Raw genomic sequence first — 25,215 nt, 5'->3', positions numbered from 1 at the left:
GATATCTAGTAAGAACCAGGAATTTAATGCATGACCCCATGTGGTTCTCAGGAACATCCCTGGGGGAGCTTTTCATCCTCACTGTGGGGAGGAGGAACCTGCAGCACAGAGAGGGCAAGGAGCTCGCTCCTAGAGTCAGCGCTAGTAGCTGGCCAAGGAGGGTGTGCACCAGCCCTCACTGAGGCCCGGGCCTGGCTCTGTCCCCCCTGAGCACAGTGACGTCAGTGGCAGCTTACCTCCTGAGGTAGCTTGTTGAATCTGTTTATTTGCCTGCAACAAATTGAAAGAATGTTGGCGGATGAACCAATAATACTCTTAAGAACTTGACAAAGCAGAATAAATTTTCAGAGTTGTCTTGTACCTCTTTCAGTCCTTCCTGCATGTTTGTGGCTCCTGTAGGCACTATGTCCTGAAGTCTTTTAAGACCATCACGTATTTTTGTTCTAAAAACATATCGGAAAAGAGGGTAGAGGGGGAACGAGAGTTAATGGCTGTAAAACAGCCCCAGCTGTCTTGCACCAGTCCTGCCTGGACCAGAGAGGATAGACGTGGTCCTGTCCTGACCCTTCTGCGCATGTCTGTGATGCTGGCAGGACTAACCCTAACCCTTCTCTGTCCCCTCCTCAGTGAGTGTGGATGCTGCTGTTTTGCTGGCCCCGTGAATGGCTGCCTTTCAGCATGCTCATCGCTGTCTCAGGCATTCAAACCTCGGAGACTCAGCAAGGACCCAGCTTTGACTATCCATGGTGAGGGGGACACCTACGGATCTGGCACCCCCATCATGACTGGCCGTACTGCTGGCACCTAAGGGGTCCCTAGTGAGGTCATTCCAACAGGGAAGGCTGAGTTTGGAGAAGTCACTTTGCTGGTGCTCCTGCCCTGTCCCCTCCTCCCCTGCTGCAGTCCCCTGTGTGGACTGGGTCCCTCCAAGCCACTTCCCTCACTTGATCGATGCTAAGGGAAATAGTCAAGCTGCTGCATTAGAGTCTAGGGCTCCTGGGCTTCATGTGCTCCTGAAGAAATAGACCATAAATGGGGAAGAGGCCTGAGGAGTGTCCATGCGGGCTGAAGAGCAGTGACCCCAGGCTGCCACAGGGATCTCTGTTGGCTTTTGTTAATGCAGGTTACAGGGGATGGGACTGGGACATGCCAGGGGGTGGGGCTTAGGTTCAGGCTTGTCCTGTGTGATGGGCTGACCTGTCACAGCAAGTCTTAGAGAACGTGGCACCTGAAAGCTGGCTCTTGCCTCAAGCAGAAGTGATTCTGCCATGAGCTGAAATCTGAGAGCCCCTGGTCCTGCCCTGCCTGACCTAGCATGGGAACAGAGGAGGCCTGTGACCAGGGCCACTGGAGGCCAAACCAGGCCCTCCCCACCCCGCTCTTCCTGTCACTTTTGGGAGGATTTCTGTTTCACTGACAACACCTGCAAATATGCTGGAACTCTTATCCACCAGCCTTTTTCTTAGACTGCCCTCCCTGCCACCTGCTCAGTCTCGACTCCCAGCTCCATGCATGAAGAGAACACTAGCCTGCTTATGTCCCCACGAAGCCCTTAACTTCTTAAAACTCCATCACCCTTTTCCCGTCCCCTCATCCCCACTCCTCTTCTGACACTTTCCCTTGAGAAAGACAGCCTCACCTCCACTCTCCAGAGAGGACTGGGAGCCCCTTAGGAGTCGCCCCCACAGGTCGCTTGGTTCAGACTCTGAGTCTTCTGCCTAAAGGAGTCAGCGGTCCTCCTCTCCCCAGTGGGCAGCTCCTCTATCAGAGGCCCCGTCTCTCTCTCTTCCGCCTGCCTGACAACTCCCGCTCACTTTCTGCTTGCACCTCACACTCACTCAGGTCTCTCTCTCCATAATGCAGACCACAGGGACACACAAAACCACACCTTCCCCAGCTCACTGAACAGGCAGCCCCAGTCCCTGCTTCTCCTGGGAGCCAGGCCTGGGGAGTGCTGTCTCCATGCACTGGCACCCCCACACTCTCTGGGTTTCAGTCGTTTGCATCATGAGCATCTTGAGCTCCTGGATGCTCATGAGCTCCCTATCTTCCACCTCTGGCCTTTGGGCACGTGGAGAAGGCAATGGCACCCCACTCCAGTACTCTTGCCTGGAAAATCCCATGGACAGAGGGACCTGGTAGGCTCCAGTCCATGGGGTCGCTAAGAGTCGGACACGACTGAGTGACTTCACTTTCACTTTTCACTTTTATGCATTGGAGAAGGAAATGGCAACCCACCCCAGTGTTCTTGCCTGGAGAATCCCAGGGGCGGGGGAGCCTGGTGAGCTGCCATCTATGGGGTCGTACAGAGTTGGACACGACTGAAGCGACTTAGCAGCAGCAGCAGCAGGATGCTGCTGTGTCATGCTGCCCTCCTGACCCCAGCCCAGCCTGGTCTTCAGAACCACACTCATGGGTTCCCTTGTCTCAGCCACCAAGGGGTGAATCCATGGAAGCCCTAGCACTTCATCCCGCCCATCCCTGCCGCCTGGTTCTTCCCCCATGGCCCAGAGCAGAGACTGACACACGGAGCAGGAGCCAGCACAGGCCAGTGTTCACAAAGGGCCCGCATCTGCTCCTCCAGGTCCCAGGAGTCCTCACAGTGAGCCAGTTCTAAGAAACGAGAAGAGGGCTGGGTGGATAGGACAGGTGGAGGGCTGGGCTTGGAGGAGGTGGAGATATCTAGCAGCATGGGATCTACCAATGCCAGCCCAGCCAGAGGTCAGTGGGAGGGAGCCAGGGCTGGGGGTCAGAGTGGACACTGACAGTCCAGGATGGCCTAGTCTGCACCTTATGGCTCCTTATGATGTCTCAGGGAACCCTCAGTTCCCTGGTTTTTCCTGTGACCCTCCCACCATGGCTGCCTTGGGGGATTAAAACAGCACTTGCCTGTCTGAGGTGAGCTTCATGACGATGCGGCCCTGTGTGGAGTAGGTGATGAAGGATATCCGCAGGTCAGGGCTGGAGAAGAAGTACACAAATGAAGCCAGTGAGGAGCCAGGAAGGGGGTGCCTGCCAGTTTCTCTATTCCCATTCCAACTCTTTTGCTTTGGGGTTATTTCCTGAAGCCCAGAGGTTCCTATAACTTAGTGAAGGGTTCTGAGGCCTGTGGAGACGTGGGACCCTCTTGCTCCATCCCTATACTCCCAGCCCCACTCCAAGTCTCCCTCTGTCTCTCTCTCTCTGTCTCTCCCTCACACAGGCACGCACATGGGATGTGCACAGAAGGGCCCCGCCCACGTCCGCACGGCTCTCTCAGCCTCTTATCTGCTCCAATATGCTTTGTAACATCACTCCTTTTCCCTCCTTGCCCCCTTCCCCGTGCTCTGTTCATATCAAAGAAATTCAGTTCAGTTCAGTTCAGTCGCTCAGGCATGTCCGACTCTTTGCCATCCCATGAATTGCAGCATGCCAGGCCTCTCTGTCCATCACCAACTCCCGGAGTTCACTCAGACTCACGTCCATGGAGTCAGTGATGCCATCCAGCCATCTCATCCTCTGTCGTCCCCTTCTCCTCCTGCCCCGAATCCCTCCCAGCATCAGAGTCTTTTCCAATGAGTCAACTCTTCCCATGAGGTGGCCAAAGTATTGGAGTTTCAGCTTCAACATCAGTCCTTTCTATGAACACTCAAGACTGATTTCCTTTAGGATGGACTGGTTGGATCTCCTTGCAGTCCAAGGGATTCTCAATAGTCTTCTCCAACACCACAGTTCAAAAGCATCAATTCTTTGGCGCTCAGCTTTCTTTATAGTTCAACTCTCACATCCATACATGACCACTGGAAAAACCATAGCCTTAACTAGACGGACCTTTGTTGGCAAAGTAATGTCTCTGCTTTTGAATATGCTGTCTAGGTTGGTCATAACTTTCCTTCCAAGGAGCAAGTGTCTTTTAATTTCATGGCTGCAATCACCATCTGCAGTGATTTTGGAGCCCAGAAAAGTAAAGTCAGCCATGGTTTCCACCATTTCCCCATCTATTTCCCATGAAATGATGGGACTGGATGCCATGATCTTCATTTTCTGAATGTTGAGTTTTAAGCCAACTTTTTCACTCTCCACTTTCACTTTCATCAAGAGGCTGTTTAGTTCCTCTTCACTTTCTGCCATAAGGGTGGTGTCATCTGCATATCTGAGGTTATTGATATTTCTCCCAGCAATCTTGATTCCAGCTTGTGCTTCCTCCAGCCCAGCGTTTCTCCTGATGTACTCTGCATAGAAGTTAAATAAGCAGGGTGACAATATACAGCCTTAATGTTCTCCTTTTCGTATTTGGAACAGTCTGTTGTTCCATGTCCAGTTCTAACTGTTGCTTCCTGACCTGCATACAAATTTCTCAGGAGGCAGGTCAGGTGGTCTGGTATTCCCATCTCTTTCAGAATTTTCCATAGTTTATTGTGATCCACATAGTCAAAGGCTTTGGCATAGTCAATAAGGCAGAAATAGATGTTTTTCTGGAACTCTCTTGCTTTTTCTATGATCCAGCGGATGTTGGCAATTTGATATCTGGTTCCTCTGCCTTCTCAAAGAAATTACTCTACCTTGTTTCAGCCTTCCACACGTCTCTCCCTTCTCTCTCCTTCCACTGCCTTGTGGTCCATTGACCACATTATTTTTATTTTAGTTGCTACCATAGGTCCCTAGCTATGCTCCTTGCTGCTCTTGGTTTTTGTTACAAATCATTTTAACCACAGTTAGCAGACTTTGGTACCTGGAGAACGTCATGCATCATATTAGACACTTGCTCAAAAATCAGCTTGTAGCTCCCAAATGCTCAGAGCAGGAATTTTAAGCCCCTTGGCTTGGCATTATGAGCCTTAAAGGTTTTGGTCCCATGCTGTCCTGTCCCAGTCACCTTTCAACCCTCCCCATAGTTAACTGTACTCTCTAGTCAAACAGATCACTCATTCGACAAGAAATCTGCTATTTGTTTACATGACCCTGTCTTTCCCCATTCTTCAAATCTAGTCCAAAAATTCAGATCCCCTAGGAAGTCACACTTGACTTTCAAAAAAGAAGAATACTTGCTTTTTCCTTAAAGTTGAAAGTAATTCCTTTGCACTTTAGTTTTAAACCTTGGCACGATTTAACTCCGTGTTTGGTTACTGGTTTGCCTGTTTCTTAATCTGTGAGGTCCTCAGGGCAGACTGTGTCCCTTACAACGTGGCCTGACTCACAGACAGGAGCCAAGAAACCTGTTAAGACCTGATAGAACCAGAGTGCTGTGTCCTTTCTGCTTCAGAACACCCACACTCCAGGCTCTGTGCTCCTGAGCAAAGGGACGTCTACAACCACCAACTCTAGAGAGCTATGTGCCCAGCCCGGAAGAGGAAGACCCACGACCACCAACTCTAGAGAGCTGTGTACCCAGCCCGGAAGAGGAACCCCAGCCGTACTTTGTGTACTTCGTCGTTATCTCATCCACTAGTTGGCAAATGTCCTCCCAAATATCTTTTGCCTTCTGTGACCTGAAAACAAAGAAGACCTGAGTCAGAGACATGAGGAGCATCCATCCAGTGGGTGCAGTTTCTGCCTCCCCAGATTCCAGGAGAAACTTGAGCAAATCCTTCCCATCCCAGGCAGTGCAAGGCTGCCACACTCCCTCAGCAACCTCAGTGGGTCACCCTAGTGGTGACTTTCATCACTGTGAGTGCTGGGGAGGGTGACCAACCAGACCCACGGGCAGGGGGGTGAGGAACTTCGGGTGGCACACCAGGAGGGTTGATCATTGTACTTAAGGCTTCAGGACAAGGGAATAAGGAAAGATGCATCGAAAAATTCTGCTGTGTTGGCTCTCCTGTCCCTCACTTATGGGCCTCCAACAGGCACCACGGCCTCAGGCCAAGGAGGGTGTTATAACATTTTATTTCCATTTTCTTCTCATCAGCTTTAAAGCTGAGCCACTCTGGACACTGAAGGCCTTTTCTGGGACCACTGTCTGGGGAGGGGCTGAACATGGCCTGGGACACTGCTGTCCTGGCATCATGATACTCCACCAGCAGGGAAAGCTTCAGGCCCTTCCTGGTTCTTCCTTCAGTTGCTCCCTTTGTCTTTAACTTTAGTGCCAGGGTGGAGACTGAGGACGCTTAAGACAGTGGGGCCTGAGGAATGTGCTGTGCTTTCAGATAAGCCTGGCGTATTCCACTGTAGCCATACTCTAGACTTACGTCTCCCTGACCCTCAGCTCGTTTTCCCGTTTGTAGAATCCAGGATTCAGTCCTGTTACTCTCACCAGCTTCTGGGCTACTTTATCCAATGTCTAGGCGCCTGCCCTCTTTCCAGTCGATTATAAATGCAAATACATTCCCTACTCTGCCTCCATATGTTTTAAAGATAGCAGATGTGCCTTAAAGGAATTTGGGGACTGTAAAGTGCTTCAGTGATATTGAGAGTCATATTACTATTACTACCGAGTGAATAAAATTTATCCTCAGCCCTGGGCTTCCTTGGTAGCTCAGATGGTAAAGAATCTGCCTGCAATGCAGGAGACCTAAGTTCAATCCCTGGATTAGGAAGATCCCCTGAAGAAGGGAATAGCAATTCACTCTATTATTCTTGCCTGGAGAATTCCATGGGCAGAGAAGCCTGGCGAACTACAGTCTATGGAGGCCCAAAGAGTTGAACACAACTGAGTGATGAACACACACACATCATCATCAGTCCCACAGAGGTGTTGAAAATGGAACCAAGGCAACCTCTCCAGTCTGAGGCCCTGCCCCTCCCTTTCCTTCCTTGATTGCCAGAGGGGATACCTGTGATGGATTCATTTTGATATTTGGCAAAACTAATACAATTATGTAAAGTTTAAAAATAAAATAAAATTAAATAAATAAATAAATAAATAAAAGTCACAGGCCAGGACACTAACCTGTGTTGGTTGAAAGTCAGAAAAAACTAAATAAATAAATAAAACAAAGAGGAAACCCCCCCCCCCAAAAAAAAAAAAAAAATAAGAGGCCCAGGTTTCCCAAGGCCATAGGCAGACAGACCAAACTGTTCAGAAAGCGAACACAAGCATTCACGTGGGTGTCCAAGTTGTCAAAGAAAGCAGCAAGACATTTAGAACCTGCAAATCAAAGGACTTGTAAGCAGTGACACCATGAGAATGTTTAACAGATGACATGTCAATCTCTCTGGAGGCAGTAGAAATAGAAGTCACTGGGGTAAATTAAAAAACTGAAACCAAACAAACCCAGAAATCACAGTGAGCTTCTCCCAAATGCCGAGAAGACAGCACTTGGCAATCAGCTGCCCCTCCAGCTGATTAAGGGACATGCAGGTCACAGATCCAGGTCAAGCTGATGGAGAGACTGACAGCCATCCAGAAACCCTGTGGTGTTTTGTTTACTTTCCAAAATATAAATGTCCCAGGGGACAAAGGCCCAGGGCACTCCTAACTCAGGAACAAGGAGGACACAGAGGTCTGTTCCTTGGGTCTAATCAAACATGAAGTGGTCCTGCAGACAGAGGTTCCCTGAAGAGCACCAGGGCCAGGCAGGAGAGCCACTCACGCGTCCACTATGAAGTACAGGTCAAAGGCACCCTCGCAGGATTTCAGCTTCTCCCAGGTGCTTCCGTGATGTCTGGAGCCCAGGTGGAAGCTTCTCGAGTTTGGGGGGTGGTGCAGGGATCTCCCTCGGCTAAGCGGTAGAGGCTGCAGCCCGAGCATCAGAAAGAGCATGGAGCCCAGCACCCCAGGCCCAGCGTTCCCCATTTCCTTTGGTACCCGCCGTGGTCCCACTGGCCCTGGCCATCAGGCCATCTCAGGCCGTGGCATCTGCTGCCTCCGCTGGTTCCCAGGGACCCCACGCCTCCACCCTTTCACCGAGGTGTGCTGGGCTGTAGGCCCCCCTGATATCTGCCCGAGTGCAGAAGAGGCAAGAGGCTGGCCCTGGGGGATGGTCCCACTCTCTGCACAATCCTCCTCTGCCCCAAGGAGGCAGGGTTTGCAGTGGTGTCCCTTATGAGGGACAGGATGGTTGGCATGGTGACTTTGTGACCCGTAGGCCTGCTCAGGGTCCTGCCTACTGACATCCCAGTAGGGAAGCATGGTTGGGGAGTAAGAAAAAGCTTTCACTTGTTCTTTATCCCAAACATTCTTGGTCATAATTCCTTCAAAAAGTCTGCCTTTTCGTCAACTGAAAGAAGGCAGCTGAGGTGATTTACATAAGAACATCACTGTTGGATCAAAAATTGGCAGCCTGGAGTGCTGCAGTGGTTACTTGTGTGACCCAGTGGATGGATAGAAGGATCTAGAAGGGAAAGAAGCCCTGCAAGGATGTCAAAGTTCTTTGTGAATGTGGGACATTTTCAGTCATCTTCCGTGTAGCAAATCACCCCAAACTAAGTCACAGAAACGAGAACTATTTTATGATGCTCCTAGGTTCTGTGACCAGAAATCAGGGAAGGTTGAGTGGCAATGGCTTCTCTCTGTTCTATGTGGGCATACACAAGTCTAAATAAAACATGATCAAAAAGCTAAGAATATGAATTTAAAGCTTTTTGGAAATACCTTAACCCACTTACTTTATTCTCTTCATTTTTATGTGCATAAAGGAAGAGTGATATATGTTAAAAATCCTCCCCTAATGAGTCTAGGTCTTTCAACATGCAAAATAAACATTAGAAGTGATCAAAAGCATTTTTGGAGTGGTATTTAAAATAATGGAGTATCCGATATAAATGGTGTTTTGGAATTGAGGAAATCTGGTGTACTTCTCCCTAGAGCCTATTAGATTTTCCTAGCTTCACATTCCTCACCACACTTGATATTGTCGTATTTTATATATTTTCCGATCAATGTAGCCTTCCTTTGTGGTCGTCATTTGTATTTCCCTCATTATGATGTGAGTGGTCTTTTTGAGATTTAGTCTCCTGTCTGAAGGAGCTAACAGGTGCCAGAGCCTTTTCCAATTAGTTCTTGAAAGACTATGTGCTTGGTAAGCCCGGAATGTGGACCTACATGTGGGCAGCAGCCTTTTACAGAGAATGTTCATGTGTAGGACCCCATGTCTTAGTACCTAGAGTCGAAAGTCCCAGCCATGATTTTTCTTACAGCCCTGTCCTCATCGGACACCACTTGATGCTTCTGAGAGAGGACGTCGATCAGAAGAGCAACTACATAGGATCCTCCCCACACTGATGCAGGCACCCTCTCAAGGCAGAGATGGCTTCCTGGTCAAGTTTCAGATCCCAGAGAGACACCGTCCCCATTGAGCACTGAGTGTAATGTTAGTTGTGAGAATGCATTTTGTGCAGCTGCCTTTTGTTAGCCTGCTCCTATTGTGATGCTGAACTTGAACTGTTTCCAACTATTTTCTTCCTTTTTTGAGATAATCATGTTTCCCTTCTCCATTTTGCCAATGTGGTAAATTATATCAATACTGCAAACCTGAATTAGACTTGCATTTATGGGGTGAACCCTAATTAGTCTTGATGTATTGCCCTTTTTGTACTTTATTGGATTTCATTTGCTATGTTATGTTATGTTCAGGGTTTAAAATATGTATTTTCTAATTTTAATTTTGAGCCTTTAAAAAAGTAATTACTCTAGCTTCATCCCAGCTCTAGTTATACACTGGTAGATCTGGAAAGGACTGTGAATATAGTTTGGCCCAAATTCAGCATAATGATGAGAAATTCAGGCTGAGAGAGGTGAGTGGTCAGTTCAAGGGCACTCAGGGCAGTGATGTGTCTGCCTTTGTCTCTTCAAGGAACACTGGCCAACACTAACCTTAGATATCAGTGGCATCCCCTTGGAGGAATCCGTTTTGAAATGACATTAGGAGAGGCTCAGATGCTGACGGTGGCGCAGTTTGGATGTCCTTTCAGGATGACAAAGCACAGGAGACCCAAAGACACATATTTGGGTGTCCTGTATTTCCTCAGGAGCTGTTAGAAGTGCGAGGAAGTTAGACAAGAGTCTGACTTTTTCATGGAGTAAACACTCAGGAGCAGTTAGAGTTAAGGTAGGAAAGGATGCTTAAACTCTCAGCGTGCCCTCATTTGGAGTTTGGGTCACACGGTTGGTTGGCTGTTCATCACTGGGGGCTCTGGGAGGGGAACGTGGCCAGCGCAGCACAGGCAGGCTCTGGGGACACACACTTGACGTTCAGTCCCGGTTGTGCCACCTCCTTGCAGGGGACATTGGGCAGGATGCTAGTGAGGCAGGATCTGGGCCCTCCTCGTCAGTGAAGGATGATGATGACCCTACAGGTATATGGAGGGTGGAAGGAGGTGAAATACACAAAACACATGTCACAAACGCTTGTCAAGATAGTGAGCAGGCCAGGTAGTCGTGAGGCCTCTTACAGGTGGGGCAGGGGGCAGGGCAAGAGGAAGAAGCTGAGTTGAACCTAAATGATGTCCCCATGAGGAAGGAGCAGAGCTGCCCACGCCTCAGGTCCTCCTGGGCTCAGGACACATATTTCTTAATGACAAAAACTCAGAACACTCAGTGGAGTGTGGTCCAGCAAACGTCTCACAAACTGAAGAAATGCTTCGAGATGGGTGTGCTAGCTTCAAGAACTTGCTTGTGGAGTTGATCAGGGAAAGGCAGGGATGAATGCAATGCCATCTTTAAAACAATCTTGACAGAGATTGCACTGAAGGCATAAACGGCATTAGGGAGTCTGGACAATTTACCGATATTGATTAGTCTCATCCATGAATATAAATCATCTTTCCATTTATTTATGCCTTCTGCAGTTTCTGTTATCAATGTCTTATACTCTTAATATACAGCTGTTTCATCTGATAGATGAAAGTTTTATTGATACTATTGTATATGGGATTGCTGTCTTCATTTTTTTCAGATCCTACATTGTTACTCCATAGAAATGCTAGTAATTTTTCTATGATCTTTTTATTCTGTGACTCTACTGAGTTTGTTGATCATATCTAATTTATTCTGTGGCGTCTCTAAGGTTTTCTGGCTCAGTGGTAAAGAATCTGCCGGCAATACAGGAGACCTGGGTTCGATCAACATCCAGGTTGATGTTAATTGGTGAACTGTAATATATGGAGTTTTTTGTTGGGCTATGGTCCTTCCATACATGTGTTGAGAGTTTTTATCAGTAATGGATGTTGAATTCATTTAAATGCATTTTCTGCATCTGCTGACATGGACATAGGACTTTCTTCTTTCAATCTATTCATGTGACGTTACATTTATAGTTTGGTGTGTGTTGAACCATCCTTGCACTCTACTTTGTGCTTATTTAGTTCCTTAGGCTGAACTATTTCTTTTTCCTTAAAATAATAATTTACTTCTATAAATGGCATCCTTAGAAAAGTTTTTGAGGCATACCACATGGTTTTATTTATATATTGTCTTTACTTTTTCGTTGTTCAAGATATTTGTCTATTTTTGTTTTGAAAAAGTCTTCTCTGATCCACTGGGTACAGACGTGTGTGGTATGTACTTTTCACGTGTTTGAGGATTTTCCAGCTTTCCTCATGATATTCATTTCTGATTTCATACCACTGTGTTTGGAAAAAACACATGCCATGATTTTGATCTCCTTAAATTTATCAAGAGTTACCTGGAGCCTAAAAAAGGATCTACTTTAGAAACTGGCCCATAGGCGCTTAAGAAAATTGGAGTCTGCTGCTGTTGGATGAAATATAATGCATTTGGCCTTTAGGTCTGGTTTTCTTCAAATCGGCCGCTTCCTTATCAATTCTCTATCTGGATGATTTTTCCATTGTTTAGAGTGGATGTTAAAATCTCCACCTTTTACTGTATTATTTATTTCTCCTTGCGTGCATGTTGGGTTGCTTCAGTCGTGTCCAACTCTTTGTGACCCTATGGACTGTAGCCTACCAGGCTCCTCTGTCCATGGGATTCTCCAGGCAAGAATACTGGGGTAGATTGCCATGCCCTCCTCCAGGGGATCCTCCTGACCCAGAGACTGAACCCGCAGCTTCTGCATTGCAGGTGGATACTTTACCACTAAGCCACTGGGGAAGCCCTTATTTCTCCATGTGTTCTGTTAATAACTGCTTTATATACTTAGATGCTCTAATGCTGGGTGCATAAATGTGTGCAATTGCTGTTTTCTTGACAGATTGACTTTCTTTTATCATTATATAATGACCTTTTTCCCTAGAGCATTTTTAGCTTAAAGTCTACGTTCCCTGTGAGGTATAGGTATTGATGTTGTCTTCTGCTTACCCTCTGCTGGAGTCTCTTTTCCCATTCTGTCACTTAGTCCTTGTGTGTCTTTAAGGCTGAAGTGCTTCTCTTATGGGCAGCATATTTCTGGACCTGTTTTTTGTTTTTGGTCCATTAAGCTATTTTATGTGTCTTAATTGAATTTACTCTATGTTTAAAGTAATTATTGATATGTAGGTACTTACCATTGCCATTTTGTTAATTTTTTCAACTGTTTTCTAAATCCATTTTCCCTAGCTTCTTTTTTTTTTTGAAGTTTACACTCCTATTAACATTTATTATTATTTATTTATTTTAATTATTTAATTTAGTTTAATTTTTTAATTTATTTTAATTGGAGGCTAATTACTTTACAATATTGTATTGGTTTGGCTATACATCAACATGCGTCCGCCACGGGTGTGCACGTGCTCCCCATCCTGAACCCCCCTCCCACCTCCCTCCCCATACCATCCCTCTGGGTCATCCCAGTGTACCAGCCCCAAGATTCCTGTATCCTGCATTCTTATTGTGCTGTCTTTTGTTATTTTATAACTTTTAGTAGGGGGTATGCTAAGATTCCTCTTTCATCTTCGGTATATCTACCAGAGGTTATTTCTTTGTGGTTATCATGAAGCATACCTAAAATATCTGATATTTATAATGTTCTATTTTAAGCTGATAGCAGACCTAAATTTTTCCTTTTATTTCTTCCTCCTTCATGTTAGGTTATCAATATGACAACTCACATACTTTATGTTTTGTGTCCAGTAAGAAATTATTGTAGTTATGGTTGTTTAATATATTTTTTAACCTTTTAACTGGTATTCTGAGTGAATTATGCACTATTATGACAATATTACAGGATCAGCCATTACTGGTGAGTTTTACATTCTTCTGACACTAATTATTATTCATTTATTTGTGCTTGATGAAATTCCTGCAGCATTTCTTATACAGAAAATTTTCTGGTGATGAACACCTTCAGCTTTGTTTTGTTATTGTTTCTTTGGTATGTTTGCAATATCTCTTTCATTTCTGAAGAGTAGATTTCCTGGATACAATATTCTTCCTTGACAGTTTTATTTTCTTTCTGTATTTGAATACATCATCCCTCTCTCCTGGTCTGTAGAGTTTCTATTGAGAAGTCTCTCTTGAGTGTTATGATGGTGTCTTACATGTGGTGGCTCATTTTTTTTTTCTTGTTGCTTTAAAAATTGCTTGTGTCTTTGACCATAGACTATTTACTCACAATGTGATTTCCTGTAACCATTGCAGGCTCAAGCTATTTGGGATTCTTTGGGCCTCGTGAATCTAGATGTATTTCTCATTCCATGTTTGGTAAGTTTTCAACCATTTTGTTTCCAATATACTTTCTTTTCTCTCTCTCTCTTCTCATATGGGACTTCCATAATTCACTATTTTTTCTACTGATAATGTCCCAGCATGTGTTGTCACTTTTTAATAATTTTTTTTCTTTTCACTCCTGTGGCAGGATAATTTCCAATGATCTACCTTTTAGTTCACTGATTCTTTCTTCTGCTTGCTTGAGTTTGTTGCTGAAATACTTTATTCTATTCTTCAACGCAGTGTTTTATTTTTCAGCTCTCGTTTTCAGTCGTTCTTTTGATTGTTTTCTTTGTTGAGCTTCTCATTTCGTTGGTGCATCTTCCCCCTGAATTTCATGTAGTTGTCTGTCCACGTTTCTTGCGTTTCACTAAACTGCTTGAAGAGGACTGAATTCTTTATAAGAGAGTTCATAGATCTCTATTTCTTTAGGGAATTTTATTCACTTCTTTTCATCTTCTCATGTTTACTTGATTCTTAATGGTCCCTTGTTTGTCGCACTGGTATGTACACATTTGAGGTAGTAGCCACTTCTACTCATCTGGGACTCTTTGGTCCAGGGTATTGATTCATCTTCATAAACATGTTGTGTGATCTTCACAATGAATTTTTGTCTACTGATAGTCCTCTAGCATATAAGTGTGCAAAGAAACCTGATTATGTCTTCAAAGGCTTCTTCAGAAGGGACCTGGAAAATTGGGAGCTGATAGGAAAAATCAGAGGAGCTGATAGGAAATTGGAAACTAGGAATTAACTCTATGAGAAAAATTAAGGTACACGAAGGGAACTCATGTTTGTCAAGGACATAGTGGTGGAAGGACCTTTTCTGATGGTATCTTGGAGATTACATGGGTGGTAGCCTTTGATGTTAACTTCCTGTGGTTAACAGTTTTCAGAGAATTCTCATGTATGCCAACCCTTTGTCATGGTATCCAGTGCTTAAAGTTCCAGTGATGATTTTTTCTAACATCTTTTCACTCACCACACACCTGCTGATGTCTCTGAGCTCATCACTGTCTCCTTCCCTGGTGAAGCAGAGAAGACCTTAAAGACCTGGCCCCTGAGTCTTTACAAGTGACCTGGCCTTGTGCTGAGCATGTTGCAGCAGTTACTGTCGCCCTCTTTTTAGAAGAGACACCATTATCCACATCTTTTCAGTAAGGAAACTGAAGTACAGGGAGATTACGTAACTCACCCAGGAGATTAAGTAACAGCAAGTGAGTAATGGACACCAGACTATTTCCATATATCAGATATTTGGGGCTTTCTTGAAAGAGCATATTTCGTCTAACACCCCATGCATCTCAACGCTTGGTGACAGATGGAGGTCTGTCTTGTGGGAATGGGACTCATCACGTCTACATCCACAGGACACCAGGGTGCCTTGTCCTGGTAGATGAGTACAGTTGCGTCTCATACAGAGGAGCAGTGCTCCCCAGGCAAGAAACTCTCCTGCTGATCAGAAACTAATTCCAGCTCCTTTTGACTGTAATCCAAAACACAAGATATATATTGTATTATATATATATATATATATATATATATGTCTAATTTGGTACAAAAGGGGCTCCTAATTTTCAGTTTTAAGTTCTTTAGATGTTGAGCTATGGGGGCGGGAGAGATAAAGTACTTCTGTAGACCTCTGGGGGAGGGATCAGCGGTAACATCCTGGACGGTGGCTGAGAGCATATCGGTGGGGGATGCTGACAACGTGAGCAGCAGATATTGAGGGGGAGGCACTCTTGACTGGGTTGAAGGCAGGTCTCTGAGCCATAGAGCATTGGCATGCAGTGAGGACTCATTAAGGCAAAGTCGATGCACCTCCCCTGTATGAAGAAGGGTAGAAACAGAATATCACTGAGGAGCCACTGGACTTGGGAGCAGAAGGCTGTGGTCTCCTTGGCTCGAGGAGATCAAGCTCAGTACCCCCTCAGGATTCCCAGGGTCAGCCTTTGTTGATGCCACTCCTCTTTCTGGGTGTGGGCCTCCAGTCTGTGCTCCCACGTCTAGACTCGTTCGGACATTGGAATCTACTCTCACTTTTCCCATGGAGCCCCGTTTTTCTGACTTTGGGTCCCCTTTGCTCTGGCATTGAACTTGTCTGCTCCCCTGTGCACTGGGAGCCTGTGGAAGGATGAGTGCTGATGGCCACAGCAGCCCCAGCATTGACCAGGCTCTCTTGGTGACTGTGTGCTCAAAGGATGAGTCCTCACCACAACCTTCAGTCTGAGCTCTGGGCCCACAGGGCAAGGGCAGACGATGGTGCCCTCAGATGGGTGATGGGCTGTTGAGGCAGCAGCACATACAGATCTCTCAGTTTGGGTAGAGATTGCCATCGACCCTTTGGGACAGCATAATCTACAGTATCAGCTGCTTCTAGCTTTGCCATCATCTCTCTCTAGTCCCCTGCTAAGTGTCCTGGATGTGACAAGAAGGGTAGCCTCAGCACACTGAGCAGCTGACACCAACTCTGGGCTGCTTAGGATGAAGGCAATCAGATTAAAATCTTTCTTGGAACAGCTTAGGTTACCATTTCTAAGTTATTACACAACCTAGAGATAATTGGCTATTATCTCTCTTTGGAGTATCCTTCCTTACCGTGTTTTCCTAGCGAGCTCCTAATCACCTTTTAAGAATCACCCTAAGTCCTACCTTTTCCATGAATCCCCGTAACTATCCCCTTAACTTCATTTCCAACAAATATTTCCAACTATCCCTACTCAGTCTATCTTATAAACCTTGCATGTTTCTTTTCTAGCAAGATGTCTGATCTCTGAGATTCCTCCATTACTTGTATGTCCCTGGAGTGCTGTGACAACGGGCGAGTGGCCGAGGTTGAGCTCCTGACTTCTGACCTGGGTGGCCCGCAGGCCGACGAGAGGCCTGTCACAGTGACCGCTAGATCACACGGTCCAGTTCAGCAAAAGACTGGACCACTATGTGAACCAGTTTCCTGCACAATAAACCCCCCTCATTAATTGTCTCTTTGTTTGTACTTATTTTAAGGCACAGGTTTGAGACCATTATGTCTTTAGCACAAGCTGGGCCGTAGCAGGAAGCCTTCTGAAGTATACTGGAAGGCTGAGGCCCATAAGTCCATCCTTACTTTGTTCATCCTCCTTGTAACTCATCACCCTCAAAGCAATAATTGACTAAGTGTGGGGAGGTTCAATAGAGCCAGGAGAGGGTGGGCCCTTATCATCCTCAACTTCTTCCCAAGCAGCAGTAGGGTCTGTGAGGACACTGAGAGGAGCCCACCTGTGCTAGCCATTGTGTGAGGAAGAGGAGGTGACAGCTTGGACTTCAAGGGTCCGAGGGGCTTGCTAACTGCTGACCACTCCACCTCCCCCCATGGTTTCCACCGAGCACGATGCCAGGGCTCTGTCTCCCGGTTACCACCTCCTTCCAGACATGGTCCAACTCAGACCACGCGTTTTCCATTTCCTCCACTTTTAAGATTCCCTTCCTCATTCCCACGCGCTCCACTTTCTTTTTCACACTAGGTGCTCTCACACACCATATCTTTTTTTTATTTCTTAGGAAAAAGCCCTACAGGAACATGGGCTGAGATACCACAAATCAGAATATAATGCCTGGTGATGGAAGACTTTTCTGGGGTGGGATCTAAGTTGGTTCCCTTTCCCACTGTGAGGAGGGAGGGTAGGACAAGGTGGGAACCCAGAGGGCAAGTTCTTCTCCAGAATGGGAGGCAGAGAGTGGGTCCCTTTCTCCACTATCCTCCCAGCCAAGCGCTGAGAGGACATGGGCATCAGTGAGCGTGGGAGATTCTAGACACGCTGCTGTCCTCCTGGAGTTTGTGTGAGCTAGGATGGGGAGCCAGAGTCACCCCTGCCTATAAGGATGCCACAGTGGTAACCACCACCAGATGTAACATTTGGTAGGAGCCACGGATCAGATTTGTCAACAGAACTCCAGACTTTGGATTATTCAGACTCACCCGAATCCTCCCTTGCCCTCACCAAAAATACACCTACCATTCTTCATAAGTGCATTATTGTTGGTTCGGTGGTATTTTATTGTTTTATCCCTGTTTGAGATACACATGGTAGGTCTTGGAGCATTTAAGAAACTAAGTTTGCAGACTTAGTAGCAGGTTGAAGTCAGTAACTCCAGAAAAGGCCGCAGGGACCTTTCTTCATCCCTGCTCAATGCCCTGCAAAGCAGATATCTGTGCCTTATTTCATTAGATCCCAAATGCCTATGCATGCCAGAGAAACAGACGAAGCATCTACAAAGAATCACATATGACTGGACGTGTCCATTCATACACTCACCACAGGAGGACTCAGTGCATGTCTGACCACACGCAGTGTGGACTTGGTGCTCCTGTGACGCTCTGATCTGCTGGTACTCATCTGTCCCCCACCCACCATAGGGTGACACTGGTAACCTGGGAATGTCTTGACCATTGGACTGATGAAGACAGTACTCAATTTCCAGCCTTTCGATTCTCCAAGCCTAACAGCCCCAGGGTAAAAGTACTGGATGTTTCCTCTGTTGAGATGGACTTTGGATATTCACTTCACCAACTCCTTTTCATTAATTATTTCTTAGCTTAAATGTCACCCTGTCACAGACTATGATCTGGCCAAGCAGGCACTCACTGATATATTCATGACTTTCAAGTCTCCAGGGAGCTATCAAGAGATATATGGAAAATGGAGCTTCTGTGTAAGTAAGGCTGGGCCTGAGAGCTCTATTCTGATCCACAGTCAGGAGCCCAGCTGCACTGACGCCTCCATCACCAGCAGCATCTCTGGTGGGCGGGACCGTGCCTCAGCTGTGTCCCCAACAGTGTCCAGGGGCTTCAGGCCTGTCCAGAGCTTCTAACACCCACCTGACCAGCCACCTGAGCCAGTGTTTGCCTGATTCAGTGAATACAGTCAGTGCAGCCTAACTACAGACCCTGGAACCAGAACATCCTCCAGATCCCTGGCCCAGTCTGTACAAAAGGTCTGTGCATGAGAACACCCCAAAATATGATGCCCAGGTGCTTCCCAGGTGAACCAGGAGCAGTACCTCTTTGAATCTGGAGGCCTGAGGAGGGCAGATCTCTGGTGGCTTGGGAGTAACCATCATGAGACCATGAATGCTGAACGGAAAGGGGGCAGAGCAGTGAGGGTGGCCAGGCTCAGAATTCAAGCTCAGCTTTGCTCCTCCCAGCCTCTGTGACCTGGGTCAAGTCACTCAGCCTCTCTGTGGGTCAGTTCCCCCTTGGCAAAGCTGGGATAATAGCAGTATCTACCTATACAATTACTGGGAGGATTAAAGCAGTGAAAACACTCTTGGTTTAGCAACTGACCACAGGAAGGACGCACCATTGTTATTCATCATTATTAGTAAATTCCAAGGATGACAACTGGGATGATTTGGCTTCTCCCCATTGTCACAGGCACTGATGCAAGGAGGGCATCTTTATGACCTGGTAAATGCAGTCAGTGTTGGCCAGACAACATTGGGGAGGGCATGTCACCATGTCCTCCACCACTCCTGGTACCTGAGCAACCAGCCCAGGAGGGTCTCACGGGTGGGGTGCAGCCAGCAGTCCCACAGCGGTGGGTAGGTAGTGGGGAGGGATGATGGATGGGAGGCCAATACGCCTCATAGCCCTTTTTTACTCAGGATTGGAAGTTCTGGGCATTGCTCTGGAGAAAAAAGGTCCTGACATCCTTGAGATGACCATGCAGGGAAAATGCATGGGCACCATGTTGAGAATTATCTGGAGGCTCATGATGTCCAGGTCTCCATGTCTTGGGCTTTCCTCTTAGCAGATGCCCCCACAAGGCTCTCTGAACCACAGTCACAGGCAGTAACTGTCAAGACCAAAAACAAGAACCCAGCCCACGGGGAGCACACTGTACCCAGCTTACCATGTCCCTGGGTTGACACCACATCCATGGCACCAGGCTGCAGCACTGAAGAAAGTGATAAAAAACATCCAGTTTTCCCTGCAAAGCAGATGTGGTTGTGAGGAAGCTACAGGCACAGACGCTGCCTCCAGATGAGCAGCATCACCTCCATCTCCCACGAGTCCCCAGGGCTGTGTCCCCACACACTGGCTGAGGCAGCGCTGCAGGCCTCACCTGGGGCAGGGGGCTGGGAAACCTTCTGTGTTTGTTGGGAGATGGACTCTGTGGGTCACAGACTGAATTGGATTCTGGAACAAATCAGTGCTTTAGGTGTAGGAGGAGATGTTGGGGCTGCTTTTGAAAAAAAAAGAAAAAAGAAAACAACCGTCAAAGGTTGGAGGAGGTACACAGTAGCCAAGGAGAGGTCCTCAAGGAGAAACATGGTGGGCATGGGGACCGGGCAGGAGATGGAGGAGGGGGAAGAGGGCCTGCATTTGGGGACAGAGAGGGAGAAGGCTGGGGAGAGACCCACTCCCTGCTCAGGGGGAAGGGTCCCGATACTGGGGAGAAAGAGAAAGATGAGGAAAATGAAGGACAGGCCAGAAAGTGGACCTGGTGGAGGTAGGATGCAGGGCTGGGCCTCTGAGTGGGAACAAATCCCTGGCAGGTGGCTTCCTCCCCCTTGGAAGGTGAGCTCTGGCTTTCCGGGCCCCCACAGTGACTGTCAGGGGAGACGTGGGGCTGGCCTTCCAGCTGCCATCTGAAGCTCCCTGGAGGAAGCAATGGACCCACAGGGACAGAGGCAGGACCAGGAGGAGAAGGGCAAAGTGAACCAGAGATGCTTGTTCCTTCTTCCTCGCACCTGCCACCTGCGGCCCTCCTGAGTCCCTGTCCTCTCTCAGCCTCCTGCCAGCACGGATCTCAGTCACTAGGAAGAGGGAAGAGTCCTCAGCTTCCCTCCTTCTGGTGTTTCCCGTCACCCCATCTCAGGCGCCACAAGAACATGCAGTAAGGCCTTTGCCTCTCTCACTGAGCAGACAGGAGCTGTGGGCACTTCCCACAGCTATTTTAATCGTGGTGGGATCTTGGCTCATACGTTTCTTTTTTGCTGACCTGCGTGTGGCTCTTTGTCATTGTTTCTTTTCTCTCATCCAATCACTCTCTGGTGAAATTCAGGACATTGTCAGAGCTGATGACAACCTCTGTGAGAACTAGGAATTGGCCAGCTGTGATTCAGCCACCAACATCCAGAATCCTGGGCCTGTTCAAGGGGAGACCCTGGTGCTGGGACAGCTGGAGGCAGTGAGTGCATGAACATTCAACTCTTTGTCTTACCCTGAGCCACTCGGGTGGGAAGAGCTTCTGGATTTGCTCTGTCACCAAGTGGCAGGAGACCAGAGCCCATAAAGCTCATCTCCATCCAAGCCAGGTCTTTTAGGCCCAAGTCCATGTGGATCAATCTGGCCCCCCTGCTCCAAACAGCCAGCCTTAAGCCTGTCATCCTTCCCTTCCTATGCGTCCTTCTCACCTCCATCTGTCTTATCCTGTCTTCTTGGCATTCACATCGGGAGACAATCACTGTGGTCTGTGCAGGGCATGGCTGTGAGAAAGAGAAACAATTGTCTGTTCTTGTCTGGCAGCTCCTGGGTGCAGACACGTGACATCTGTTGCCCTGGCACCTGTCAAGTACTTGCCACTCTGCAAATGTTTGTGGGAGAATCAAGGACAGATGAGCAGCACCCGGCACAGGAAGAGAGTGGCCTCCATGTGAAAGCACATCAGCTCCATTTGGCTTACAAAGACTCTTCTCCAAACATCAGCAAACTTCATCCTGTCCCCTTGGTTCCCAGAGGCCTCCCTGGTAGGGTAAGCCGGGTGCAAGGCTGCGCCAGGTGATGGAGGCTGTCAGGGGTGTAGCAGTAGCAGCTGACAGGACTGCACTCACCCGCCTCTGGCAGATCCAGTCCCCAGGCCCCACTGCAGCCAGTGTCAATGCCAAGCAGTGACCCTGTTGGCCACTAGATCTCAGACCCAGGTCTCCCTTTCTTGGGACATGAGCCCCTGGTCTACTTCTTATGGGCCCTGGTTTGGGTCCCCACTCTGGGTCAGTCACAGCATTTTCTCCTGACCCTTTGTCTCTGCGTTCATCTGGGCTGCGCCCCCCTCACAGCTCAATGCCAGGTAAGACTCCCTCCTCCTTCCTTAGTCCCCAGGCCCTAAGGGCCAACCCTGCCAAGACCTCCACCCTGAAATGAGATGGAGAAGAAGGTCAGGGAGACAGGGCACAACATGCATCGCGCGCGGGGAGAGACCAAGGCCCGGAAACCTGAGGATCCTTTTCCAAACGCTCACCTGCGTCCTGGAAGGAACATCCTACACACAGTCCTTTGGGAACTGACAAAAAGCTCATTGATTCCAGGAGGGATCACAGGTGTTTCTAAAACAGGCCACCCCACATTGCTAATTCCTTGATAAAGGCCCTGTATCAGGTGGTGTTGGGAACTGGGGAATGGTGTTTGCGGGCGACATGTTGTGAGTCTGTTTCTCATCTGCATCCCTCTCTGCCCCCTGTCACCCTCTTCTTTCCGCCAGTTCTCTCTGCTCAGATAGGTGGGAGCTGGAAGGGTTGAGGGGCATAGCCCCATACACATTAGGGGGCCTCAGTGTGCAAGGCAATGTGTGCATCAGGCGTGCTCTCAACATCAGCCAAACACATCACTCACTTTTTTTGGATTCTGGGCTGATGGTGGCTCCTTGATGACCTAGGATGTTAAAGAGATATAATTAATGTGGAAAGGGCATGGGCAAGTCTGACTCAGCCATGCAGACACTGGGACACTGCTCTGCAACAGTAAGTGGGCAAAAAACAGGCTTTAGGGTATCTCTTAGGTGCTCATGACCTGTGACTATCTTCCTAAGCCTTAGACTTCTCAGATTTCAAAGGGGAATCAATACATCCTTGTAGAGTCAAGGTGGAGAAAGGCAGATCAAGGCCCCTGGTCCCTGGCAGAGGCTGCACATGGGAGTTTTCATCAGCAGCCCTGACATAATATGAAGACAAGAGAGCACTTCCCACACCCCTCCCAGCTCCCCTCTTCTCCCATCCGCCTGCAGCCCTGCCTGCCTCCCAGCCCTCAGGGATGATGGTCCACCTCCTTCTCCCCATGCTTTCTCTCCTCACTCACCTCTTGCAGAAATCTGATCTGCTAGCTTCTACGCTGCTTTGCTTATCCTTTCTCAGCCCTGCTTTTTCCTATTCTTCTCCCGCTCTGGCCTGTGTCTTTGCAAATCCAGCTGGCCATCCCCTTTTTCTCCCCTCCCTCCCCAGGGCCAGTCTCTACTCTTTTCATTATCAGGGTTCCTGACACACCCTCTGAAGGTGACATTTACCCTCAATGTCCCCCAGGTGCCAATACCAGACCAGACACTGGACAGTGAGCTCCTGTGGGCAAAGGTGGCAGCTGCACATCCTGGTGACTTATTATGACTGATGAGGGAGTGACTAAGGTACCAGAGACGGGCAGGGATCCATGCTGCTTTCAAAGGCACAGCCGCCTCGAGGTTAGCACTCTCCAGGCCAGCAGCCTTCTCCCTTTGGGCCATCAGTGACCACGCAGACCCCTCTTCTTCCCCCAACAGCAGAGACTTCTGGGGCTTTGGTCTACCTGAGTCCTTCAGGAGTCTGACTCCTGTGGGACAGCCTTGGTCTCAGGGGTCTGGACAGTTCATAGGCCCCTTCCCTGTGAAGTTAACGCATGAGGCAGGTGGCCCCCCAGAAGCCCAGGCTGTGTCTATGCCCAGAATGGGAGGATAGTCTGCACCTTGTTTGCTAGTGTGAGGGCCCTGGAGCTGATAGAAAGCTTCCCACAGGCAGGGTTCTGGGGCCAGCACGTGCCCCGCCCCTCAGGGCGTTGGTGAGGGCTGTGCAGAGGCTGTGCAGGCAGGGGTCACTCACCCTCTTGTAGCAGCAGATGCAGATAAGCAGCAACGGGACCACGACCAGGGATGGGACAAGTGTTGGGTACAAGAGAGGAACCGGGCTCTGGGTGACAACAATGGGCACTGTAGTCTCGGGGACGACTGTACTTTCTGTGGTTGTGGTGGTGGTGGTGGTGGTCGTCGTCGTGGTAGTAGTTGTCGTTGTTGTTGTGGTCGTCGTCGTTGTGGTCGTAGTAGTCGTTGTAGTCGTAGTCGTCGTCCCTGTTGTCGTCGTTGTCCTTGTTGTCATCGTCGTCCTCCTTGTTGTCGTTGTTGTTGGTGGTGTTGTCGTTGTCCTCCTCGTTGTCGTTGTCGTTGTTGTTGTAGTCGTTGTTGTTGTAGTCGTTGTTGTTGTTGTTCTCCTCGTTGTTGTTGTCGTCGTCGTCGTTGTCGTAGTCCTCGTTGTTGTTGTCGTCGGTGTTGTCGTTGTCCTTCTCGTTGTTGTCGTCGTCGTCGTTGTTGTCGTAGTCGTTGTCGTCGGTGTTGTTGTCCTTCTCGTTGTTGTTGTCGTCGTCGTTGTTGTCGTCGGTGTTGTTGTTGTCCTTCTCGTTGTTGTCGTCGTTGTCGTTGTCGTTGTAGTAGTTGTTGTTGTAGTCGTTGGTGTTGTCGTTGTCCTTCTCGTTGTTGTTGTCGTCGTTGTTGTTGTCGTCGTCGTTGTTGTCGTCGGTGTTGTTGTCCTTCTCGTTGTCGTCGTCGTTGTCGTCGTCGTTGTAGTAGTTGTTGTTGTAGTCGTTGGTGTTGTCGTTGTCCTTCTCGTTGTTGTCGTCGTCGTCGTTGTTGTAGTTGTTGTTGTAGTCGTCGTCGTTGTCGTTGTCGTCGTCGTTGTTGTTGTAGTCGTTGTCGTCGTCGTCCTCCTCGTTGTCGTCGTTGTTGTCGTTGTCGTCCTCCTCGTCGTTGTCGTCCTCCTTGTCGTGACAGTTGTAGGCGCTGTGGTTGTGGTCGTCCTTGTCGTTGTGGTAGGCTTTGTGGTCGTTGTAGTCGTTGTGGGCTCTGTAGGCTCATACTGTAGAGAGCACACGTGCCAAAGTCCTGGGGTTAGCCCGAGTGACCACTTCTTATGCACCCAAAATGCACTCCCCACACTAGACCCCACAATTCCCCTTCTCCTCAGGTTGCCTCATCTATAGGGACCAGAGTGGGGCTAGGAGATCATGGCTGGTACCCAGAGAGCCACTGTGGAGCCCTGGGCCACAGACTCCCACCTCTGACTCTGCTCAGAGGCTCTGCCCAGAGCCCTGTTAAGGAAGCCCAGTCCTCCAAGGAGTGACAGCCCAGCCCTCACTGCCTGCCTTGGCTGAGAGAACTGGGGTTTTGCGAGGACCACAAAAAGCCATGATACACAGGTGGGCAAGGGAGGGCTGGGGGCCCCTGAGGAGTGGGGGTGCAAGAGCAGAGGCAGGCAAGAGAAGAGGTAGAGATCACCTACCCGTAGCTTCTCTTCCCTACTTCCCAGCTCTGTGACCTTGGGCACAGCTACTCTCTGAGGCTCCATCTCACACCTGTGGTGAGGAAGTGCAGGCACTTGAAAGCATTAGAGAGAGGCTTTAGAAAGCCCAGTAGTACAGGGCATGTCCACATGGGAGCTTAAGGAGTGAGCTCTGTTCATAACCAAGGGTGTGTTTGCTGCATACATGGGCCTGCACTGCCCAGCTCTTCCCCACATCAACAGCTCTGCTGGTGAGAAGCAGAAGGGAAGGGGACAGAGAAAGCCCCTGTCCAGGAAATAGGGCTGCTTAAAGGAGAGGCCAAGTCAGGCTGAGAGTGATTGATGCTGGGCCTGGAGCCACAGGCAGCTCCAGAGTTCTCTTCTCAATGTGCCCGTGGACAGACAGCAGTTAGGTGGAGGGACTCCTGGTGGGAAATGCG

The 25,215-nt window shown here is 48.4% G+C and overlaps 1 protein-coding gene across 1 annotated transcript in view; it reads right to left on the bottom strand.

The window, feature by feature from the left end:
* The window catches only part of LOC147342761 (anthrax toxin receptor-like), a 39,352-nt gene extending 31,638 nt beyond the window's left edge, over window positions 1–7,714 (bottom strand). Inside the window, exons 1-5 of the mRNA XM_086381341.1 lie at window positions 7,512–7,714; window positions 5,397–5,468; window positions 2,890–2,961; window positions 362–443; window positions 237–270 (exon numbers count right to left, since the gene is read on the bottom strand). Of these exons, the coding sequence (XP_086237467.1) occupies window positions 237–270; window positions 362–443; window positions 2,890–2,961; window positions 5,397–5,468; window positions 7,512–7,714 (463 nt within the window). The remainder of the gene's footprint in view (window positions 1–236; window positions 271–361; window positions 444–2,889; window positions 2,962–5,396; window positions 5,469–7,511) is intronic.
* Window positions 7,715–25,215: the final 17,501 nt, after the last annotated feature.

The sequence above is a fragment of the Bos grunniens genome, chromosome 28 (genome assembly GCF_055505025.1).
Source record: "Bos grunniens cultivar Pamir isolate PY7600 chromosome 28, Bosgru_T2T1.0, whole genome shotgun sequence".
Lineage (NCBI taxonomy): Eukaryota > Metazoa > Chordata > Mammalia > Artiodactyla > Bovidae > Bos > Bos grunniens.
This window is presented reverse-complemented; position numbering and strand designations above follow the sequence as displayed.